A 22,899-nucleotide genomic window follows, 5' to 3' on the forward strand; every position below is an offset into this window, starting at 1 on the left:
GGCAGCGTCAGTTATTTGAGCTCAATATTGTTTTGGCACATGCTCGGAACATCTCTTGAAATTGGGGGGCTGCACCGTCATTGTGCATGAATTTGGCCTGGATTGCACCGAGAACGGGTACTGTGTCTGTGTTCGGCAAGGACCCTGATCTAATCACGCTCGTCGTCCCCAATGGATGGATGGATGTGAATGGCTATACCCTTTGTAACGGGTGGTAGCTAGCGCCACCTAGCCTACGTCTAAAGTGGCAACTGCCAACGTTACTTGATGGGGTTTTGAAAAGAGTCTTGCACGCCAACATGCAGCCACACCGAGGCAGATCAAGGCCAAAGTGCAGAGGATCCCAAACGATAATGCATTACATCCACTTTGGCAGCAGTTGCTTGCCCGCGTCGTTGCCTCGTTCGTCTGCTTTGACCGGCTCTACCATACAGCCAGTTCCCAGACTTTCCTTTTTGCCTCACGGAAGGCGCTGCACGTTTTGCAAAAGGTCTAATCGGCTGCTCAAACGATCACCACGAACATTACGAAACTCGACTCTTCAAAACTGAATCTGTCCCTATCAGGTACTAATTTTGAGGAATCAATGTTCTTGCACAGTGCCACGCTTGGTTCACATAATGTTTGGAAGCAGCCTGAAAACGACGCATGACCCATAATTTCTTTGTAACTTCTATTCGAGAGAAGTGCTTACGAGTGCGGAGGCAGTACAATACACATCAGTGGTAAACATATGTTTATCTCAGTTTTTTCTTTTTTTTTTTTGCAGTTAGTGCTGTTGGTGGAAAGTCCGCTTTCTCTAGGTGCCCTCGCACTTTTTCTTTTTGCGAGGCGGATCAGACGGGACGGTGTCTTGAGACTCTGGCAACTTGCACGACTCCAGGAGCCAGCGGTCTCTTGCGGAGACCTCGTCGGTCGGCTGCGAGAAGATGATGGCTCGGCTCACCTTGCTCCTGGTTTCTGCGCCAACAAAAACAGACTTCCTCTAAGGCGTCGAGGGCACATCGTTTCCAGAAATTGCCGGTTCAGAAGATTCTTGTACGAAAATGTGCGAGCGCATGCTCGAGTGAGCGCGGTCACCTCCTTGAAAAGGAAAGCTATACCCTGCTTCAACTATTTTGTGCCACGCTGTCGAGGATTTCGCACTGCCACGAGAGCAGATGGCTTCATCTTGCATCTCATCCGCGTGTGCTCTTGTGTGAGGGAAACATTGGGGCACTACAGAAGCTACACCAATTTCGACAACGTAGCACAAGATACAGTGTAGACCGCATATAACGTATGTCGCGGGAGTCGCGGAAATCCGCACTATTCGCGACTCCAGCAAAACGGACGCCGCCTAGCGGGAAAACCGGGAACCAGTCGGTCCAGGTCGCTCCGCGCCCCGCCGCGTCTCTGATGGCTTTCGCGGACACGTGCTGTCGGCGCGGGGGCGAGCAATGTAATTTGGCGAAGGTCCGAAAATTTCTTAAGTTTGCCTGAGTGTTCATTAGTGTGATGAAGCCTCAGTAGATTGTTTCTTTCCATTACGTGTCTGAAAGCCCGTTTACTCCACAACACACGGTCGCGTGCTTTCAATTTTTTGGATGAGGAGGAATCACGGATAAACGTTTTGATTTCTCGTCTGTCTCTAATCACATTCAAAGTGACGACTGCTTGGTAACTGATGAGTGGTTTCTTTATAAGGATGTAGAACAGTGGACTGAGGTCGACAGACGAAGTGTTTCACTGGAGGGAACACCAATGTTGCAGTCAACTGAGTCAAGTGAATGGGAAGGTTCGATAGCTGCTTTCCTTGAGTTTGGTTGTGCTCGATTAGCTTCAAGTTAATTTAGCCACTAACGCCGGCCAGTGCGTTGGCTATTCATCTTGGCGGGTTTTCGCCGAAAAAGACCACATTGAAGGAGTTGGGCTAATTTCGCAATTACTTGATTCAGAATACCTGCTAGCTGCATATGATTAATGAGGGAAATTATCTGCTTTCAAAAGGTGGGGGACGCGTCTCGCAAAGTTAGAAGCTGTCACGTCATTAGGATCTATCGCGCCTCCAGTATTTATATTATAACCCCTGTCGAAGCCAGCAGCAATATACGTCTACATTGCTCAGGCCACAAAAAATACTCATTTTATCCGTTCAGGATTCGAAGTCAAGTTCAATGGAGAGAGGTTCTGCGTGAATCTCCAATGAAGACTCTCCTCAGCTTGTCCGCATTCGTCTCCGTTCTACCGGCTAGAACCATTTGGCTAAGTTTAAGTAGTATCCCTCTGTCTGTCAAATATACTTTTATTCAGCAGTTCACCTAATAGTTAGTTAATTAAGTTTATATTTCAACCCGAAGAATATACTAATATCGCTTTAGTGGGACCATAGTACGTAATATAATACATAATCCGCATATTCGTCAAAATGACTTCTCGGTTGCTACTAAAACCTGAATTGAAATACGAGTATCAGCTGCTTAGTGAAGCGCCAGCGAGTTGACATGCTCCTTGGCTCAAGAAGCGCTTGCTTAATTTTCGTAATTTTCCTGCAGCCTGTGTTCTTGACCGAGCACACGACTGGAGCTGCTTTTTGAAACGCGGACAGGCACAAAAGCTCAATTTCGCGGACAGATAAGTCGCATGGTCGAGGCATGCGAGTTAGCTAAAAATTACTCTCGGTGGAACAATTTTGTAGCCCTCGCCGCTTTCCTTAGACGAAGAAAATTAATTAGAGTCTAATACCGTTCCTCGGGAGCCCAAAGTTTCGATTTTGAACGAAGTCTCCAAAAATAAAGTTTGACATGAAAAGAACAAAAAAACACCGGCAAAACAAAACTATGCTCGGCAAGTTTATGCGCACCGGCTACACTTAACTGTCTCAGTTCAAATACCCATAAAATTGGGCATTCAACAAAAGAAAATTTGTTAAATTGAATGCGCCACCCATTCAGGCGGCGCGGCCGAGCCGACGCGACCTGGACTCAGCCGCCATGTTTGTTTGGTGGTGGCGCCCCCTATAGGTCGCTGGAGTCGCGAATAAGCGGTACCGCGCTATAACCAAAACATCAATTTTTCAGGCCAAAATACATGCCATGAGACAACTTACCTTAGTAAAAGAATTTATTTTATGTTAGATGAAATATAAAGCTTAGTTTGAGGAAAGTCTCTATTTCACCAGACTAGTACACTACTCTCTCAAGTGTGTCACACACTTTGAAAGAAATGAGCGACTTTTGCCTGGCACAGCCTTTTAACGGCGTTGCGGGTTGTGGACGGAGGTTGCGAGCGTTCAGGATTGCTAACCCTAATCACTTTTCTTCGGTGATGAAAACGCGTGAAAATTCCCATCCTTTATACGGTATGCGCCAGTAATACCTTCAACTTGAGCACAGGCATGAAATGCTCCAAATAAGAAATCCGGGCGATGTTCGAAAACACAAATGCTTAGAAAGCACCACTGTAGTCAAAGTAAACAAACACGACGACACGGGCGTTTCACCTGTCTTGAGAGTGCCGCCACGACATCGCCGCACGAGTAGGTGGATCTTCCCTTCTAGTACGTGCTGGGTTATCATAGCGACACACAACGAAAATTCACAGTCAAGGATAGCGCTTTTACGCGGAACAATGAGCTTCCACCACGCCGTCTATGTCCATAGAGATCATACATACTAACTCTAGAGGAAAAGGTCCGCCATTTTCCCATGCATTCTGACTGCCGCAAGCGGCGGAGCATGCAGGCAGACCCTCGGGGTCCCACACATGGTTACCAACTGCCTTCGATTTCACGAATATAATTATATCATCAGAGCAGTTTCACGAACTTCAACAATCCACGAACTTAACGGTGGAAAGATATTCCCGTTCCTTTCGAAGCTTTCTTTTTGCATAACGCGCAGATGTACGGCCTCGCGTCAACGCTAAACTAAACCAGATACTCGGCTTCGCCGGTGGGGCGCGGGTGGGCGCGGGTGGGCGCGGTTGAGGAATACGAAACCGCGCAACCACCAGATTTCCGAGATTTCGACAGAAGGGAAGTTAATGCAGCGTGATGACTATATTGCTTTTTATAAGCGTTAGAATAGCTCAGAATTTAGCTTACAACGTTAAATTATCATTGTTTATATTGCTGAGAGTTTTCAGTCTTCGCGTTTACCATTGCGACTGTCGTCCTTCAGCCGACAACGTTGCTTTCTTTCTCTCGTGTTCTGTCGCTCTCTTTCGCGATCTTTCACTCGAGACCCCGGGTGCCGGCGCACGGGATTTGCCACTCCTCCTCACCCACCTTTACCCCCCTGTCTACGTCGACGATCACAACAGACGCCATGTTTGCGGATAGAAGAAGCTGGCCTGCGACCGGCAAGCAACGCGCGCGAACATGTCTCCTCGACCTGCGATTGGTTTGTCGTTGCAGTTGTTTCCAACCTTTCCAACACAGCGGAGGGACGCACACACGTGAACGACACATGTGTGCGTCCCTCCGTCGCTATGGCAACTGAAGCCTCTCTCTTCACTTCTCCCCGCTTCTTCGAGCAACCTCCTTGCCCCGCAAGTGCCAATTGCGCCTAGCGCTAGCGCAGTTATCTAGTGTCGCACAGGGAAGCGTGCTCTCTGCGTCGGTCAGTCAGCACGGTCGCCGGGCTGTTCCGAAAACCGCACTATAACCGGTATTTCCCTTCGCGCGCCTGCATTTTAAGCGGTATGTAATTACATGAAGTTCTATAGGAGGCGAACCGGTGGTTTAAAAAAGCCGCATTATACCCGATCCTGCACTATAAGCGGTTACGTTGTAAGTGGTCTACACTTAGTTGACGCCGAGTATAGATCCTGCAGGCTCCAATGAGCTGCAGCAACATAGATTGTGCTCCCCCACTGTCTTTATTATACCTATTGTGGCTCATCTTCTGCCTCCAAGTTTGTTCAATGAAGCTTCTTCACTCTCCTTCCCGATGATGCATGTTTCACCCAAGAAATCTTCGAGACCAGTTCTTCCAACATCAATAAATAATACCTCGGTGTTGTTCTCCAAACGGCAAGTCTGTGAATGATGTGACTCCACGACGCTGGTCCAGCGGCGTCACTAGGGTCAGTGGCACCCAGGCTAATGGCCCACCGTGACACCCTTCCCCCGCTCTCGTGGCCCGCTTTGACACCCCCCTGAGCACTGCACCCGAGGCAATCCACCCCCCTCCCCCCCTCCCCCCCTTGTGATGCCACTGCGCCGGTCGCCAGAGCAGTTGGTGAGTATTGGGTCCTCTTCACCTTTCTCTTTGCGCTGAACTTTTTGTTTGAGCTTCAGCGCGAAGGTCACCCACAACGGGTACAGAAGCGACGTTTGGGGAGCTCTATCCAGGCCTCCACAACTCAATTGAGCCAAGAAAATCTTGGCTCCATCAGCACTGTTCTTAGTGTTGACTAGCGATGCCGCGAACTTTTTTCGAATCTAAGTTTCGATGATCGAATCAAGCGGTTCGAAAGGTTCGAAAGATTTCGATTTTTCGAATTTCCTACATCGTAAAATTCGACGGAGGTCGAATTTTCGAACTTGTTAAGCTAAGAACTTCGACGCTTTTCGAACCGTCGAACTTATTACGCTAAAAAATTCGATATTTTTCGAACTTTCGAACTTATTGCCCTGCAAGGTTCGATGCTTGTCGAACTTTCGAACTTGACTGACCAAAAAATTCGATGAATTTCGAACTTTCGAACTTATTTATCAAGAGAATTCGAAAAGTTTCGAACTTTCGAATTCTGAAATGTCAGAAGTTCGACGAACTTCGAACTTTTAGGGTAAAAGTTTGACGTTCGTCGAACTTCGAAAGACCGGCGGACGGTCTCATTTGATTTCAAGTAGTGGGGTACATTGGTATGTTTTTTTTCTCGAACTTTTACACGCGGTGCTGCGTTTCTTACGAAAGACAATGTCGTTTATTTCAATGTTCTGGCATGCTTAGGTTTAAAGAAATAAATCCCCGAAGGGGCGAGGAAGGACAACGGGTTTTTGACAATTATCGTTTGTGCCAGATTTGAAGCGCGCTCTAGCCGGAGCTATTTATGGTATACTTTTTTAAGAATGATCTATGTATAGCCTAGGTAAGTGCCGTCTTAAGATGTGATTATTGTTATTCAACGTGAGTTTCGGAGAAATGTCCAAACATGTATCTGCATGCAATTATGACCTAAACTTGATATTTATTTTCGTCTAAGTTGTTTGAGGTATCGTATTTAAATTAACACCACAGACAGGTCATATCTAATAGTGTTTAAGTTCAGCACGTCATTAAAAGAAAACTTTTTTTTTTTACGCTTCACGTTCCTGGGACGTGTTTCTTTTAGCCTGTACACAATTTGGTAAAAGAAACTTGTTTCAAAGTTCTGAACCTCTGAATACGCAAGAATAGAACACTTCCGACGAATTCTTGATAGTTTTTTGTTTTTCTCCTGCTTTTTATTTCCGCGTTTATTCTTTTTTTATTTTTATTTTTTTTTTTTTTTTTACTATTGGCACAGGTATTTAGGTTGAAAAGACAGCTTTGAACTTCCGAACCACTAAGCATGTGACGAGTAGTACCTTCTGACAACGAGTTTCTAACAATGACCATCTACGCAACCTTTTATGCAGTGAAGAGCGACTGTAGCTACACATATGCATAAATTATTTCAGATTAAAATAAGCTCGACCACGCCCTCTTTCCCCGTATTGTTTTCTTTAACAGTCCGAAATACCTGAAAGGGGAAGAAGGAGGATGAAGCCCCCCCCCCCCTCCCCCTCCCCCCGCTACCCTCTTTCCCCCCGTTTTTCCTCTTCCGACGCCACTTGTGTGGTAGAACGCTCCTTGACCTCGAGTTGTGTCAGCTTTTGTGCTTTTTGGGAGGCGATTCCTCCGTCCCAGAAAATAAACCTCCAGGACAATTATAAACTTTACCGGATCGAATTACTACCAGCGTACAAGGGGTGGCGAGCTAGTTTGCCAGGTCGCTTCAAGGTTCTTCTGAGCCTCAACCTCCTGCTCGCCCCTGGCCGTTTCGAACTGGATGAGTCTCGTAAAACAGTGTGTTCGTGTAATCACTACTGCGCGATGCAGATTAAAGACCCCCCCCCGGGGCTGGCGGTCACAATTCTGCACTGACAAATATTCTAGCACGCCCGGGGCACTCGTCGTCTCATTTAATTTCCTGACCAACTTCGCAGAATCTAGATATCACACCCTAACTTTTCGAAACTTGATTTTGTGAAAACCAGTGAGTCGTGAAAACGTTATTTGAAACTGAAACTGTGGAAAAACTTGAAAATCGGACTTCAAACTTTGAAAACTTGGATTAAAAAAAAAAAATCAAAATCTTCGAAGTTTTTTTTTTTTTTTTTTAGTTTAGCGTTAAAAGAGAATCGAAACCTTCGAACTTTTCGAACTTTATGCAGAAAGAAATTCAAAATCTTCGAATTGTTCGAACTTCATGTCTATAAAAAATCGAAGCGTTCGAAGTTTTCGAATTTTTTTCCAAAGAATTTCGAAATCTTCGAATTTATCGAACCTGAAGTAAAAAAATATTCGAAATATTCGAATTCGAAATTTTAGAAACCGTGAAAGCTTCGAAATTTTTGAATTCGAAACTCCGCTGTGGTCAAAAGTTGCGAATTTTTCGAATTCGAACCTCGGTCGGTACGAAAATATCGAAATATTTCGAAATCGAACCTCAGTTCGCTTCGCAAATATCGAAACCTTTCGAAATCGAACCTAGGGTGGTTCGCGACATCCCTAGTGTTGACTGAGTGCTGTGCCCTTATGTACCATCAGCAACAATATGAAAGAAAGCAGTTCATCTTTCTTCTTTCCAGCTTCACAGCTCCCACAAACTTTGTTAAACCTCAAACCTGTCAAACAGCACGTAGTTGGAGATCTAAACTTTCCGTTACGTTAAAATATTTGTGGGTACATAAAAAAACAAGGAAGTTTGTTCCCTTTCGTATTATTGCCTACAGTACCGGCCTTAAGAACCCGGCTACACCCCCTGTTCAGCCTAATAATTCGGAAAACGGTAGATTGCAGGAAACGTTACTTCATTAAGAGTAAGCCATGTGCCACTAAGGGCCAGTACAAAGAAAACCTTTCCCCTTGCCTCACAACCAGTGCAGGCAAAAGAAAGAAAAATAAACGCAACTGTACACTCAACACCCGTATTTATGTAGAAAAAACAAATGTGGGCTGTGTTTCTGTAACGAGCCAACCTGATATTGTGCGTGCTGCAATGCTTTCCCCCCCCCCCCCCCCTTTCCTGAACAAAGAGACGTCAGCAGCAACAGCGTGAAGAAAGGAAGAGGGGACGAAGTGACCCACCTGCATGCATGATGACACTCTTGCAGTTTCCATAGACGGCGTCGCGAGCTGTGCACTCGGACAGCCCGAACAAGAATCCACTGAAGCATCGTCAAAGAGAAACCCCAGCATGACAAGAGCAGCTCCAAGACACCGGCCTGTTCAAGTCGCCTCAAGGTCAAAGCCAGACTCTACTCCAAACCAATGCCATGCATTCTTTGAAATTTCGATGCACAAAATGCATCAACTTTGGCCACCTCTGTACGGAATCTCAGCTCAGTGCGTTAAGAAACCGATTTATACGGTCACATTAAAGACAATCCATTTGACTCTCATGGTAATTGTTACAAGCTATACAGTTTAAAAAGTGAGAGAAGTACAAAGGATACACGTTGGCAGCATCGTTGGGTCCTCTCAGTTCCTGGGCCTGCGAAAGCATAGCGTCACCATTAACTCAAACTGCTGGGCATACCGTAAGATACCGAGCAAGCGCCCACTCAAAATTTGAAGATTTACAGTTTTACATACATAGGGTGACCCAAGTCACCAGGCTCAATCCAACTTCGAAACGTCCTGAATCCTTCGCACGTTATACCCTAGCAACCTTTGTCTTCAATTTTTATATAGAAAAATAAAAGAGACAGAGGGATAAAATTTATGCGGTATTTTTCCAAGCTCGTAATAGGGGAGAAATCGAGTTTTTCTAATATCTTTTATGAAATTTGGGTTTTTCAGGTTATATAGGGTGTCCCAAGTCACCAGGCTCGATCTAAAATGGACCGTAAAAATTGACACCTGCATGTAGCAATCTAAACTTTTCGTAAAAGGTGTATTTCACAGGTCGTTTTTTTTCTTGCAAAATTACAAAGCGTAGCTCTCTTTTTGTAAAAAATAAGGCCAAGAAACTTGCCAGGGTCAACAGTGGATGGTGACGCAGACGACCAAGTCGAGTAGCGGGATGTGTTTAGTGTTCGTATTGATAAATGGCGCTACCTTCTTATCGCGACGGCTCGCAACTACCGTGGTTTATTAAAATGAACATCATCTGCATAACGACGGCGCTTTTGCTGCCAACGGATTTCGTCTGTGTGCCGTCTGCTTTCTTTAGCTGGTCGGCTGCACCTTGGAACGCTGCTCCCAATGCCAGCCATCTATCAATACAAACGCTAAACACACCCCGCTACTGGATTGGGTTGTCTGCGTCGCCGCCCACCGTAGACCGTGGCAAGTTTCTTGGCCCTATTTTTTACAGAACGAAAGCTACACTTCGTAATTTTACAAGAAAAAACCGACCTGTGAAATACACCTTTGACGAAAAGTTTAGATTCCTACATGCAGGCATCAATTTTTTTTGGTCCATCATAGACTGAGCCTGGTGACTTGGGTCACCCTATATATGAACTGTGCATATTTTTTCAGATGTTTCAAATTTCGGGGGTGGGCGCTTAGTGTGGAATGGGCGGAGGCACAGTATTCTACGGTAGTTTGGTAAAGGCACCAAGAACACAAACAGTGCTTGAACAAGGAAAGGCATGTCCCGTTCCCTTCTGCTCGTCCTCGTCTGTAGCCCTATTTTTGTTTTCAACCGAGAACATGCATACCTGAGACTTCTTGCAAAACATATGTCGTGCCTCCAAAACCCTCAAACAATGCAAGGTGAAATCGCAAGGCTAGCTCGAGGACACGTCTGCCTCTTTGGAAGGCGGGAGAAGTTGAAACGCAGCACATACCAGCCACGAGCCGCTCGTGATGACAATGCCCTAGGGAGAGAGAGAAAAAAAAAGTGTTTTGTATGCAACCGTGACGTGACGCATTTCAAGCTTGTCAAGTTGTGGAGTTCATGCAGTAATAGATGTAGAGGCAGAGATCCCGTTTTCCGATGCATTTTGGCTGTCTCAGAATGGCAGAGCATTGAGGCAAACATTGCTGGTGGCGGTGGGGTCAAATTGCTGGCGATGCACCGGTAAGCAAAAAGAAAAAGCAAAGTACCACTTGCAAGGTCAGCACCTAGTTTCCTTTTATCTCCATTTCGCAAAAAAAAAAAGAAGGAAATTGTGCATTGTGTTACTAAAACTGAAGCTGGCATGCACTCAATTGACTTTAATGCGCCAACAAAAAAATAAACACTGCTAAAATTTTTTTTCCTCCAGTCATCCTTTTCACGTTTTCTCTCCCCTTACAACCGGCATTGGTGCTTGCTAGTACTTGTGCTTTGGTCCTCCTTTTACCCCTCTCTCAAATAAACTACATGACTGTTGAGCAATCATTTGCAGGAGGTAGTGACAAGCATTGACATACGTCAAAATTACGGCCAGCTTTTTCAGAGATACCGCTGATGTCTGCATACCTGTATGCCCAGTGTACATAGATTCAGCGAAGTTCCCATTCCACAACATTATGGCAACAACCCAGGAAAAGGCACCCCAAGACCCACTAACCACATTTAGATTAGCACGGGCTTGCGAAGCTGGAAAGTCGCAAAAGCGAGAAATTCTTGATCTGTTAGCCGAGTGGCCGCACCTAATCAATGGCTAGGCAGAGGCTGTTAGTTGCTCAGCAGATTCTTTAGAATGTAAGCTATCTTTTCCTAGCATTTGTCACTTTTGACTCAATGTAGCAACCTTGCACCATCACTTGTACACACAAGTGATGCGTCTTGCATCACTTGAGTGTATGTTGCATTAAAGGGACACTGACGGGGTATTCATGCTCGCCAAGGTTTTTATTTGTACATGACATATGAGAGCCCGACTACCAAGAACACAATATGTGGCTCGAAATTCATTTTTTTTCTTTGCCCAAAAATTGACGATCGAGAACTGGCAGGTTTGGGTTACGCTCACCCTCTTCTCCGTGGTCACATGCTGTTTTCTATGGTTTAGGCACAACCACCAAAGCTAATCAAAGTCATGGGTCATAGAAGGCACACACTCAATACTAAAAATAGACAAAAACATATGATACCCATTGTTTGTGGCTTCTAAACAGCTGCAAATACTTGGATTGAAAAAAAAAAAAAGAAAGGAGCACAGCCACGACTTCTGGTAACATTCTCCTCCCCCATATTTCTTCTTCCAACCCCAGTCCAGTTTCGGTTTCGAGCAGTTATCTTTCTTTACTATATTAAAAAGATATGTGACGCTGTAGCAAAATATTGATTGAGCAGATTTCTGACATCATAATAAATCGCCTGGCAAAAAATAAACAAATTTTTTTGGGGGTGTTGGTGTCCCTTTAAAGAGATACTGAACCAAAATTTGGATTTCGCGAAATAAGGCCGCAGAAGCGTTGAACGTGACGCTACGAGCTCCAAAACATCACTCATACATCGATATCTCATACGGATGGCCGTACTTTTTGAAGAGAAGGGCGCGATCAAGCGAGGGCTACGACGTCATTGTCCCCCTGGAAAATTTGAGAATGAGGGGAAGCAGCCTCGCTTCTCTCCTCCTCGCCTCGGTTCACCATTTCGACGGGACGTAGCGAGGAGGAGAGGCAATAAGAATAGTGACGTAACTTTTCTTGTTGGCCGTGCTCAATCGAGCACTTCTTTTCCAAAAATACGGCGATCCGTTAAAGATATTGCTGTATGAGTGATGTTTATGGGTTTTGCAGCTTCCTGCCTATCTGTCAAGCCTCGTTTTGTGAGCTCGAAATTTCGGTTCAGTATCCCTTTAAGTGTAGCTTTTTGTAAGCTGAAACATAGTCTTGTGCTTCCATGTTAGGCATGCAGCAAATGGGAGTGGGTACAACCAGCCCTCTACTAGGACGAAGTGCACTAAACAATAAATAAACGAAATGGACTTTGGTACAGTTTAAAAGACAGTCCTCACAAAGATGCTAGCCACCATTCTTCCCCCCCCCCCTTATACACATCTTTTCAGAGGACAGAAATTGCATCTTTTGACCACACCAGGTCACATTAAATTGTGCTGAAATTTTCCTGAAATCTCGGACACTGCAAAGCGCTCAAAGGACACTGACACCCCCCAAAAATTTTTTTCATTTTTTGCCAGGTGATTGATTACGGTGTCGGAAAACTACCCAATTAATATTTTGCTAGAGTCAGTCACATATATTTTGAATAAAGCCGAAAAAAGCAACTGTTCGAAACCGAAACCTTCGCACAGAGCTCAGAGAAGTGGAGAGGACAGAGTGAGTGGTGGAAGTCACGTAACTACACCCAATTATGCATTTTTCTTTTTTCTTTTTCCGTGCAGCAGACGAAATGCATTGCGGGAGCCATTTGCCATGCAATTCCTTTGCAGTTATGTTTGTTCCGCTCACTGTTCTGTACTTCAAGATGAGTTGTTTTGTACATTGAAGAGTCGGAGATGAGTAGCGAGTTCCCGTGGTGAATTCCTGTGATCGGCTCCGAAAAGAATACCCCCAAGATGTTGCGTGAAGAGCTGCCTCACATGTCCTGCATCTGAAAATGGCATTGTGCAGCAGAGTCTGCACAAGTTTCCGAAAGATTAACGGGATCGGGACCAATGGCTGGCTGCAATTCCTATAGAACAGTTACGGGCACCTCAGAAAGCAGACGCTACCTGATTCATATGCTTCTTGCATTTTGTGGAAAGTGACTGCATTGAGTTTGCAGGTGTCAAAAAGAGAATGCCATACCATTTAGTCCAGCGACGTATCATCCACCACATTTGTTTTTTTCAGTGGTAATTGTAAAAAAGATATGTAAATAAAGCAAAATGTATGACACAAAAAAAAAAAAAAAAGATGCTTACATTAGGGATTGAATCTGTGCCCACTGCGTGTGAAGCGGACGTCTTTCCACTGAGCTACTGGGAAAACTATTCGTGGTAATGCAGCCGGCCTACTGTAGGTCGGAAAGTTTGCTGCCGATTTCCCTCCAACAAAGGTACTCCCAGCTCAAAGTCAGGCAGCACCATACATTGGCCACATTCCCACCTAGTAAAGAAATCGTACGCGTGCATATTCAACTCGAAGTACACACTTCATGATTGACGTTTGCACGAGTGATGTCTTTAGCCACGAGAAGGGGCGACGGCTTCGCGCAAATCGGCTTGGTGGTTGAGTGTGTCGTATGGGATGAATACCAATCATTTTGATTGGTCCAAAATTTCTCTTTCAAAAGAAGACAAATTCGCCGGTACCGCGAACGACAGTTCTGAAGTAGAGGTCCCACGTCCGTCGTCTGCTGCCATTGCCGTCCAGCCCGCGAGACCTACAATCAAAAAGGTTATAATGGGCAGGAGGTAGCATCCCTATGTCCAATGCACGGAGTGGGGTGTAACGGAAGTAGGCGCAGCCTAAAGTCACTGGATCCTGGGAAAGTAGCGCCATTGCCTTCCCTACCTGCTAGCCGGACACAAACGGATACTAACATACAGACGACCCAAACCTAGCAAGGCGATTGGCTAACCGGTCTACATCGCCATGGAAATCGCCATCTTGGTCCATTTAAATCTTCGAAGTTTCTAGAGGGTCGTTCTAAACCAGTCGCGCCGAGATTACCATGAAGCATCATCGTACTGGAGGCATTCCTCGCCAATATAAGAGTCTTTGGCACTATGTATGCAATCAACTTATTATTCATGCCCATCTCCATGGATCTCTTACAATTATATTGTTCTTCTTGCGTATTTTAAAGCAGTAAACTTACTTTTCAATGCCGCCAAGCACCGACACAGCATCTGGTGGTGGTATGAATCTGTACGCTTGTTTTGCCGGTGTGTGGTAAGCAAAATCTCGGTATACAAAAACCCACTCCATAAAGCTACCCGTCACCAGCGAATCTAGATCGGCTCACCAAGAACGGAGGGGTCAAGGAGAAATTGCTCATATCACGGACCAAGATGGCGACCACACGGGGAGCTTGGCGTTACTTTCCCATGATCCAGTGACTTTAGCGCAGCCATGATCTCTTCTCAGCCAATAAGGAGCTCGTCAATGGGTGCCGCCATTGATTTTAGGGGCAAACAACCCTCGTTGCCATGGCATTTCCGTGGCAACGCTGTTGTTTGCCCCATAATTTCATGGTGGCATCCACTGAATCGGTGTCAAACAGGCAAGATTTGGAGCCCAACACTTGCCTGACCAGCAGGAAGTCGGCGTGTAGCGGACGCTCTCGACCCGCGCCTGGAGCGTCGTCTAGAACGGCACGGCTTTGGAAAGCGATCGCATCTCAGTTTTCGTACGCATGAATGCTGAGAATGGCAGCGCAGGTTGAGAAAGCCGTACAAACCCTGTTTCCAGAAGGTGTTGGTTTCACTCCACCGTGATGAGAATGCAGGCTCGCATCGAAACATCTTTTGGTGCACCGACTGAATCAAAAGCCAGCTGCAACAACAAGCAGACGAAGCAGACCGCAGGCACGGAGCAGACGTAGCCTACACCTAACGATCATGCAGAGAGCAGACGATGGGAGCTTGGTTGAATTTAGTTTGGAAGAGAGTGTGTCAGTGCGCGAGGCAGTTTGGGATTGGGTTTTTTTTCCCGCATCGCTGGGTATGACGTCATGTCGGGTCCTGCCCTATTTAAATGTCCTTGCTTACGATACGTGTTACGACGCCATGTTGAGAATTATGCCGTGAACACAAAGAATGCTTCCGGTTCTCTGAGCAACTTTTTTTTCAATCAACGAATTAGCAGCTTTTTGGAAGCCACAAAAAATGGTTTTCGTATTTTTTCTATTTTTAATATTGAGTGTGCTTTCAATCACCCACGACTTTGATTAAATTTGGTGGTTGTGTCAAAACCCTAGAAAATGGCACGTGACCATGGAGAAGAGAGTGAGTGCGAATCAAACCGGAGAGATCTCGATCTGCGATTTTTGGGTGGAAAGAAACCAAATTTCGAGCCGCAAATTCCGTTCTAGGTAGTTGGGCTCTCATCAGTCACATACAACTAAAATCCTCGGCGAGCATAAATACCCTGTCAGTATCCCTATAAATATGACCAAATGTGATAAAAAAAAAATGTATTTGAGGATAGGCTTTCATTATATAAAGTTGTTTCGGTTTCGTCGGCGGAGATGTCTGCGCTTGTTGCTGCAATCGGATGATCCCAGACCGAGACCTGCTCTCGGTGCCGCCTCGAGTCTTATGCTCTACCCTATGCCGGTGGAGTGACTTGGAGGGGTGCCGCTAAAGCTGCTGTACTCGTGTTGGTGTAGAAATTTTAACCTACCTTCACACTTCAAATGAAGTCGACGAATGCAGAATGTGTTGCATTCGTGTCGGCCCCTCAACAGATTACAACAAAAGCTAAACAGGCAAAACAGATTCAAACGGGTCCACCCAAACATGCGGTGCATTCCGTGTCAGTTGGGTTATTGCGAAGGATCGGGGTTTCGAGTTCTTTCGCCACTTACCTTTCCTTGGCCGGCGTGAAGCAGGTTTTGGCAGTTGGCGAGGGTGTTCCTCAGTGGTGCCTTGTCTCGGAGGCAGGGTGCGTACTGTACCTCGAACATCACGCCTCGCCCGATCGCCTGCCAGCAGAAAGCATGTGGATGCTGCTGCCAGAACTTGGAGGTGAGGAAACCAATGGCTCTAGCTACACCCAGCTTCACCTTATGGTGTACTGCAATGGATGCTACAAGCAACCAGAGCCAATCCAAAGCACAGAGAATGTCATGTTACCTTCCAGTTAGAGCCGATTCATGGCATGGAGCCTGTCACATGACTGGAGCCAATCTATGTCACGGAGCACGTCAAACGACTGAAGCTCATCCACGGCACGGAACATGCCACGTGGCATTCTGGCTGGAGCCAATCTATAGCACGAGGCATGTCACATTGCCTTGTGGCTGCAGTTAATCCATGGCATGGAGCATGTCACGTGCCTGCAGTCAATTAACAACATAGAGCATGTTACATGACCTTCCGGTTGGAGCCAAATCATGGCATGGAGCATGCCACGTGACCGGAGCTAATCCGTAGCATAGCGCATCACGTGACATTCTGGCTAAATGGGGTGACCGGAAGGGTGTGAAGTCGCACGGCCCACTGAATCGGCTAAAGTGTCTCGTAGCGTTTGTCGTAGTACATCGTAAGGTGAAACAACCGCAGACCCAACACTCGCCCGAAAGAGCGGGGAAGAGCACTCACTGCACCGTATTGGGCCCGCTTCACGAGGAAGGGCAACTTGGTATCCAATGGCAGACTGAGGATGTCCAGGTCACCCTGGTTGCACAGTTGCTGCGGCAAGCAAGAACAACCCTTCAGACCCATGTTCCCAGCCCCGAAACCATCGCGTCTCTAAAGGAACGAAATACCTCGCAGAGCATTGCACGAGATCAGTTGCAGTCCTGTACAGGTTCTATGTGAACACTAATCAATCATGCAAAAATATACGAAAACAAAACTATAAATATTGTCATTATTTTGAGATAGCCCACCTAAAACCGATATAGCAAATCTGGTAAAAACAAGGGGTAGGCTACCTTTCAGTGTACCATAAAAAAGAAAATTGAAAAAATTATATCTTTAAATTTCGTGACCGTTGAAACTTGTGATCGCAGGAAGGGGCAATGAACCAAAGACGACTGTCCTTCCCAGTCAGAAATGTTCGCTATCTCCCACCGTGGATAACTAACGCCATTTCTAACCAAGGTCACCATTGGCCAGGGCCCAGCACTTACAAGAAGTGGGCTATCATTCGGTGTTTCTTAAAAAATAGCAATCATATTCCAAAAATAGGGAGCGGGAATCTTTCGGGGTTAATGAACAGTATGCAACAAAACTTTTCAGAGGCTTTTATTTTTCGATAGTGTAATAATAATATTGAATTCCCACGACAGTAAAACTATTAAAAAAATGTGAGGCAAAATTTTTTTTTTTTTTTGCATTGTTGCACAAAAGCTATTCAGTCCGAAAGATTTTGTCAAGACTACTGTACACGCTAGGGAGCATTCAGCTGGTAGCTGTGCATCCAAGCATGGACCGGATATTTTGAAATCATGCTTTAGCTTGGGAACCACTTTACTTGGCATCATGGGCAACTGAAAGAATTCAAGTATACTCGAACTTCCTAGGATGATATGGGAAACCCGGTTGCCAGACTGAGAACCACAAACAAAATCAACATTTACCATCATTTACTGTACATGGGTGCAGATCCTGCATGCACCTGAAGCACCTTACCTGGAACATCCTTTCTTGCATGGGCGTCACAGCAATGATGTCATACTTCTTTGCAATGGGCGACTGGAACTGAAACGAATGGAAATCGAGGCCACACGACCGTAAGCAAGGAGATGCACCTGTTGGGTGAAACAGAAAACAGGCAAGACCAACGAGCCGAACGATTTAGAACCAGGCTGAGCAGCAGAGATGTTCGGCAGGTAAAGGAGTATCCCTGAATAGCAGCGCTACACATTTGTTTAGAATTTGGTAATATTTTGAAAAAATAAAGTAAGGCAGGATAATAACAAAACAGGGCATGTACAAGCATGACCCTTAGATACACTACCTACTGGTCTGAAAACATTGCCGGTTTCAGCCGTAACAAATGTTTGCAACCGCAAGCAGTGCTAATCCATGTAAAAAATAAAGAAAAAAGTGAATTAAAAAAAAAAAAAACATTATTTAGAACACAGTAATTTTTAAAATTTTGATTATTTCTTTGAAGCAGGCATAGCACTCTTCATGTGAAGTTTCAATTATTCCTAAATAATATGATTCCTGGGTCTCGAGTATGGATGGCATTTCCCAATATCTATCTTTTCAACGGGTCCGTGAGCTTTTATGAAAGAGTCTAGACATATAGCACTTTCTTCGTGGTGGCCCCTCCGAACCCATATCCACTCATTCCGACGATCTGACTTGTCGACTCCCAATGTCGGCAGCGTGTTTCTACTTTTCCATAGCGAAAAATTTCCCGTATCGTGATGAAAAGACTGCCGGCCAGGTGATCTAAGGACCGTGCTATCGACTCCGTTGTGTGTGTTCACCCGGTTTTTATGTGTTCTGAGCCCGCAGTGGTAAGAGAGAAGGGATTCTGCTTCTACAGGGTGATACAAGGAGACGCCAGGCTCTTTAAATCGACCGGAAAATTCGGTTTCTTAACCTATCGCGCTACAACTTTGTGCAGCGTTGCCCACAGCTGGTGCGTTTTTTTTTTTTTTTGTAAAATTTGCAAAGAGCGAACTTATCTGAGGAAAAAGTAAAGAAAGAAAAAGGCTTAGCTCCTATGGAAACGCAGCGAAGCCACCGGTCTGCAAACAACACGGCGCCGTTTCGCACGGGAGACAAGAGATGGCGCAAGCGGTTGCGACGCCAACTGCAGCCAACGAACGAGCAAACGACGCCGAGTGCCGGCGTATTTAGCAGACAAGGAACTGCAGTTCCTTGTTGTTACCACTCCTGTTTTTTGTTTCTGCGACTGTCGCCGCCTGTAGAACGCACGCCGCTTTTGAGTCGAAAAGATTGTCTGCTAAAGACGCTGGCCGTATGCTCGTTCGTTGGCGGCATTCGTTGTGCCATCTCTTGTCTCCCGTGCGAAACGGAACTGTGTTGTTTGGAGACCGGTGGCATCGCTGCGTTTCCATAGGAGCTAAGCCTTTTTCTTTCTTTACTTTTTCCTCAGGTAAGTTCGCTCTTTGCAAATTTTACAAAAATATGCACCATCTGTGGGCAACGCTGCACAAAGTCATAGCGCGATAGGTTAAGAAACCGAATTTTCCGGTCGATTTAAAGAGCGTCTCCATGTATCACCCTGTAGAATGAGTACGAGCTGGCCCGGGCGTATGTTGGTACAACCCCACATAGACTGATCTCGCTGAGCGTTTCACGCACGAGTGATGCCACCATAACTTTATTTCATTGAGGCAGGCGACAGTGCACGACACAGCTCGTGCCGTTCTTGCACACTGCTCGTACGGACGTGCAGTGAGGTTCTCGCACAATCAGGGACTGAAGTTAAAGTTTCCTCGGAGCATCACAGCAGCAGTGGTGGCATAATGAAACTGGCTAGCAAGACCGGTCCATTCACCATGCCGCGCAGTGCAAACTGGACTTGCAAGATTTTCCGGAAGGGTCGACCGATATTCAACAAATTAATGGGGTATGAAACGAATCTTGGACTGGGATAAACGACTTTAGATTAGGACTTCACTAATTCCACCTCAAAAAGCGGGCCAAAAGAAAGAGGTTAGAAAGTCGAAAGCCTACTTTTTGGTATGAAAATGAGAAAATATGACAGATTATTTCGCACCTATTTTCCTTCAAAGGCTTTCCACCTTTTTAAGCCCCGTTCCCATACTTGCAATCAAGTAAGACCGACAGAGACCAGACCGATTTCTAAGCCTCTTGCGACGGCTTGGGACCGGATGCGTTGCTGCGGAGCCGGTCCTAAGCCGTAGCAAGGGGCTTAAAAACCGGTCTTGTCTCACCCTGTCCTACTCGGGTGCAAGTGTTTGAATGAGCCTTTACTGCGATACATATGCAGTGCCCAAAGCATGTCAGCAGATCCCAGCTCACACACTGAACACAAGCACTGCAGCACTCGGACGCATGCGCTCGTCAACAATGATTTCGTTGACGAATATTTGGATTCGGGTTCGTGGCCAATGAGTGCCGTGACGGCACTGATCATCACTTGCGCGTGACAAGTTCCATGGTGCACTTAAAAAGCACGGTGGAAGCTTGAAGTCGTCACATCGGTGCCCAAGCACCTCTCGAGCCCGTCATTTCTCTTTTCGCTTTTGAGTTGAGGAGTTAAACTAAGGAGCAAGAAGTTGAAAAATTTTTGCATGGTTCCTTTTAGTGAACCGCCCTGGCCTCTATACGTCCGCCTGAAAGGAAACTTACGAGCCTGTGAGACTGGCCACTGTCAGACAGGACGGCAGTCAGCCGCGTGAGGATCCTCAGCTTTCTTCCCCGAGAGGCAGACAGGTCCTCCGGGCCGAGGCTGTAGCAGGGAGGCTCCGGAATCTGTCAGATACAAGCACGACACTGCAACGCCCACTCAACCACTTTCCCACAAGAGGGCAGCGTGACACGACCGTAATGGAACATTCGTGTCCAATATTGTTACGGGTGAAAAAGGCTCGACCGGCGTAAAGCTGAAAATAAAGATTAAATCGGTGAACTTGTGCCAGAAACAAAAGAATGAGCATCAAGAAAGCAGCAGCGAGCGTCGGGGTGTCGGCGTAACAGCTGGCTAGCGTGAGACTGCAAGAAAGTGAGTCGGCAAGGCCACATTGGGCTCCTCGCCTACTTCACTCAGGAGACCTGCTTCTCTATTACACTCGGGGTAAGAGTAAACACAAATTTCCTATAAGTGCGAACAAACGTTCCCTTTCGGCCATTCACGCGGGGATATCGTTCCGTTGCAAAAGCAACCTAGTTTTACCCTTTTTGGCTGCCAGCAGCATAGAATGGCAGCCAACCATGGTGTGCCTCTCTGGGACAGAGTCACCAATTAGGCATAAGCTACAGAGTATTGGCACTCCAATCCTCGATTATCTCGTGAGTGCCGCCATTTTGGTGCTTATAGTAGTCGTTCAATTTACTTGCACCTTCTGCACCGGTGCAGAAAAGTGTAGGGCGATGTACTTCCAGCCGTGTCTGAATAAACCTTCCTGCACCGGTGCAGGAGGTGCAGGTAAATCAAATGAAGCTAGTGTGTAGAGTGAAAGCAAATGACGATGGTTAACTTCCTGAGCTTTAAATACAGTGTTGGGAGGCCCGGGCGAGATCTTCACTTTCTGTCGCGGACTGATTTAATATTTCTGAGGGGCAGAAAAGTTTTTCCAGTGATTTCAGATAAGGCTTGAAATAATTGGCAACAAGTGTTTAAAACACCAAGGCTAGGTGGCGGAAGCTACCGCCCGCATGAAGGGTACAGCTGGCTGAAGTGCCGTTACTCTAAAGCGTAGTTTACTTAGCGGCTCGACGCGCCCCCAGAAGACGTGTTGAAACCGTGATGCCACGCTCGTGTCCAGCATCGTTTCCTGGCAAGAACGACCCACTTTTGCCCCTTTCGGACACCAGGCGCGCTGACTGGCAAGCGACCATGGCGCGCCTCCTGTTCACTGCACTGGGCTTATGAGCTGCCAAAGAACAACGGCATCTATCGACAGCTCTCTTCAAACTTGTAGCTAGAGAATAAGAGTATAGACAATTGCAAGCACGGCGACTGGCCGCCGCCATGTCTTTGCTCGTGCGGACAAACCCTTGCAGTTGCAAGTGTAATCAGCAGTAACATCATCACCTTGTTTTTAGTGCCCAGCTCTTGCGATCCCACAACGACGTTGAGAGCCACCACATCGTATCCAACTGTGAAAAATAAGCATAAAAATCCACAGGACTCGAGACTCCTACAGCCAGTCGCGGTAAAGGTTAACACAAAAGTTGTCGAAATACGCTGAGGACATCTTACGTTTAAACGCTGCCCTGATCTTGCCGATGACCGTTGCTTTATCTAGCTTTTCAGACTCCCTCTGTACAAGTATATTTAGGTCCATCGCCGTGTTAAATTCTCCGATGACACCGATGCTATGACAACTAATAACACCGACCAGTCCCGACCACGGCGGTACCGACCACTGAGTACCGACCATGGCAAAGCGGGAAAAACAAAACCAGCGTCAGCGTGGTCTACACTCAGTGTTGCCACGGCGCGAGCGCTCGATGCCAAGTTTGAAGGATAGCCGCAAAAGCGTAAAAGCTCCAGTATCTGTTGTACTTTGAAATAAGCTGAATATCTTAAATTATTTTAAAAAATTTTAGAGTATAAATTAACCGTTTTAAATATTATAAAGTATTAAGGTATACTACAATAAATAGCGAGTTTGTTTTATGTTCACGCCAACGAGTAAACACCAAAAGCCAACCAAAGCCGCAGCAGACAGCCGCGACGAGGCTGGGTTCGTTCGTGCGGAGCGTCCCGTATCTCCGTCCGTCCACAATGTCTATTTACAATCAAATCCTTGAAAATAAACTCAAGGAGCTCGCCAAGGGAGGATCAGCTGTTGCCAAACAAGAGTTGTTGATCCAGCAGAAGAAGCGTGAGATTGAAGCCAAGCTTCAAAATGCACAAGCCGCGCAAGCCAAGGCAGCCGGCGTAGGCCTAAAACCAGCTGCGCGAAAGCCCCCGCCGCTTCCGACGCCGACAATGTAAGCGAATTTAAAAGACTCACCTGGTTGTTGACGCTGACTTGAAATGGAGACAGCCTTGTTATTGGATCCCCGGTTGCTCTTCGATCGAATGGAATCGAAAGCCGCATTGAACGTTATCGCGTTCCATTTCAGAAAAACGGAGCCCGTCGATCGAGCGGAATCGTCTCGGGTGAATTCTTTCAAGAACGATGGCAGCTTTCTGGAGCAGTTCAGGAAAATGCAAAGCATGAAAGGTAACGCGGCACTCAGTAATAAAAAAAATTAATAAAAAGATGGGAGGTGCATCGGCTCGCTGCGCTCGTCACCTTGGCGACTGCGTTGAACGTTTTTAACGATGGCAGCGTCTGGTGCCTCAAAGATTGTCGTTTAAATGGCCCATTTTGCACGTTGTGCTTATCGTGGGATTGCGCACGCATTCCGAGTCTTTTCTTTTTACTTCTAAAACGTGCGTGGTTTGACGTTTGCTGGGGAACTATTTTCGCTAGCAGACGACACGGATG

The 22,899-nt window shown here is 46.2% G+C and overlaps 2 protein-coding genes across 3 annotated transcripts in view; one reads left to right on the forward strand and one right to left on the reverse strand.

Moving 5' to 3' along the window:
* Positions 1-659: 659 nt before the first annotated feature.
* On the reverse strand, positions 660-22,538 carry LOC8036394 (ribonuclease P protein subunit p30). 2 transcript variants are annotated; one of them, XM_029994634.4, is made up of 10 exons: positions 21,660-21,876; positions 21,492-21,556; positions 20,087-20,209; positions 17,420-17,488; positions 16,385-16,474; positions 15,649-15,765; positions 10,028-10,057; positions 8,687-8,724; positions 8,319-8,398; positions 660-960 (listed from the first exon to the last, which is right to left on the reverse strand). In XM_029994634.4, exons 1-10 carry the CDS (start codon positions 21,838-21,840, stop codon positions 800-802), a joined length of 954 nt encoding a protein of 317 aa, XP_029850494.2. In that variant the 5' UTR covers positions 21,841-21,876; the 3' UTR covers positions 660-799. The 2 variants fall into 2 exon arrangements, with proteins under 2 accessions (XP_029850494.2, XP_029850495.2); XM_029994635.4 differs by lacking the exons at positions 21,492-21,556; positions 21,660-21,876 and adding an exon at positions 22,420-22,538.
* Positions 22,117-22,899, forward strand: part of LOC8030894 (SURP and G-patch domain-containing protein 1) — a 46,253-nt gene continuing 45,470 nt past the window's right edge. The window contains exons 1-2 of the mRNA XM_029994632.4: positions 22,117-22,396; positions 22,532-22,632. Of these exons, the coding sequence (XP_029850492.2) occupies positions 22,188-22,396; positions 22,532-22,632 (310 nt within the window). The 5' untranslated portion in view covers positions 22,117-22,187. The remainder of the gene's footprint in view (positions 22,397-22,531; positions 22,633-22,899) is intronic.

This window comes from Ixodes scapularis, unplaced genomic scaffold (genome assembly GCF_016920785.2).
Source record: "Ixodes scapularis isolate PalLabHiFi unplaced genomic scaffold, ASM1692078v2 PGA_scaffold11__112_contigs__length_91849675, whole genome shotgun sequence".
NCBI lineage: Eukaryota > Metazoa > Arthropoda > Arachnida > Ixodida > Ixodidae > Ixodes > Ixodes scapularis.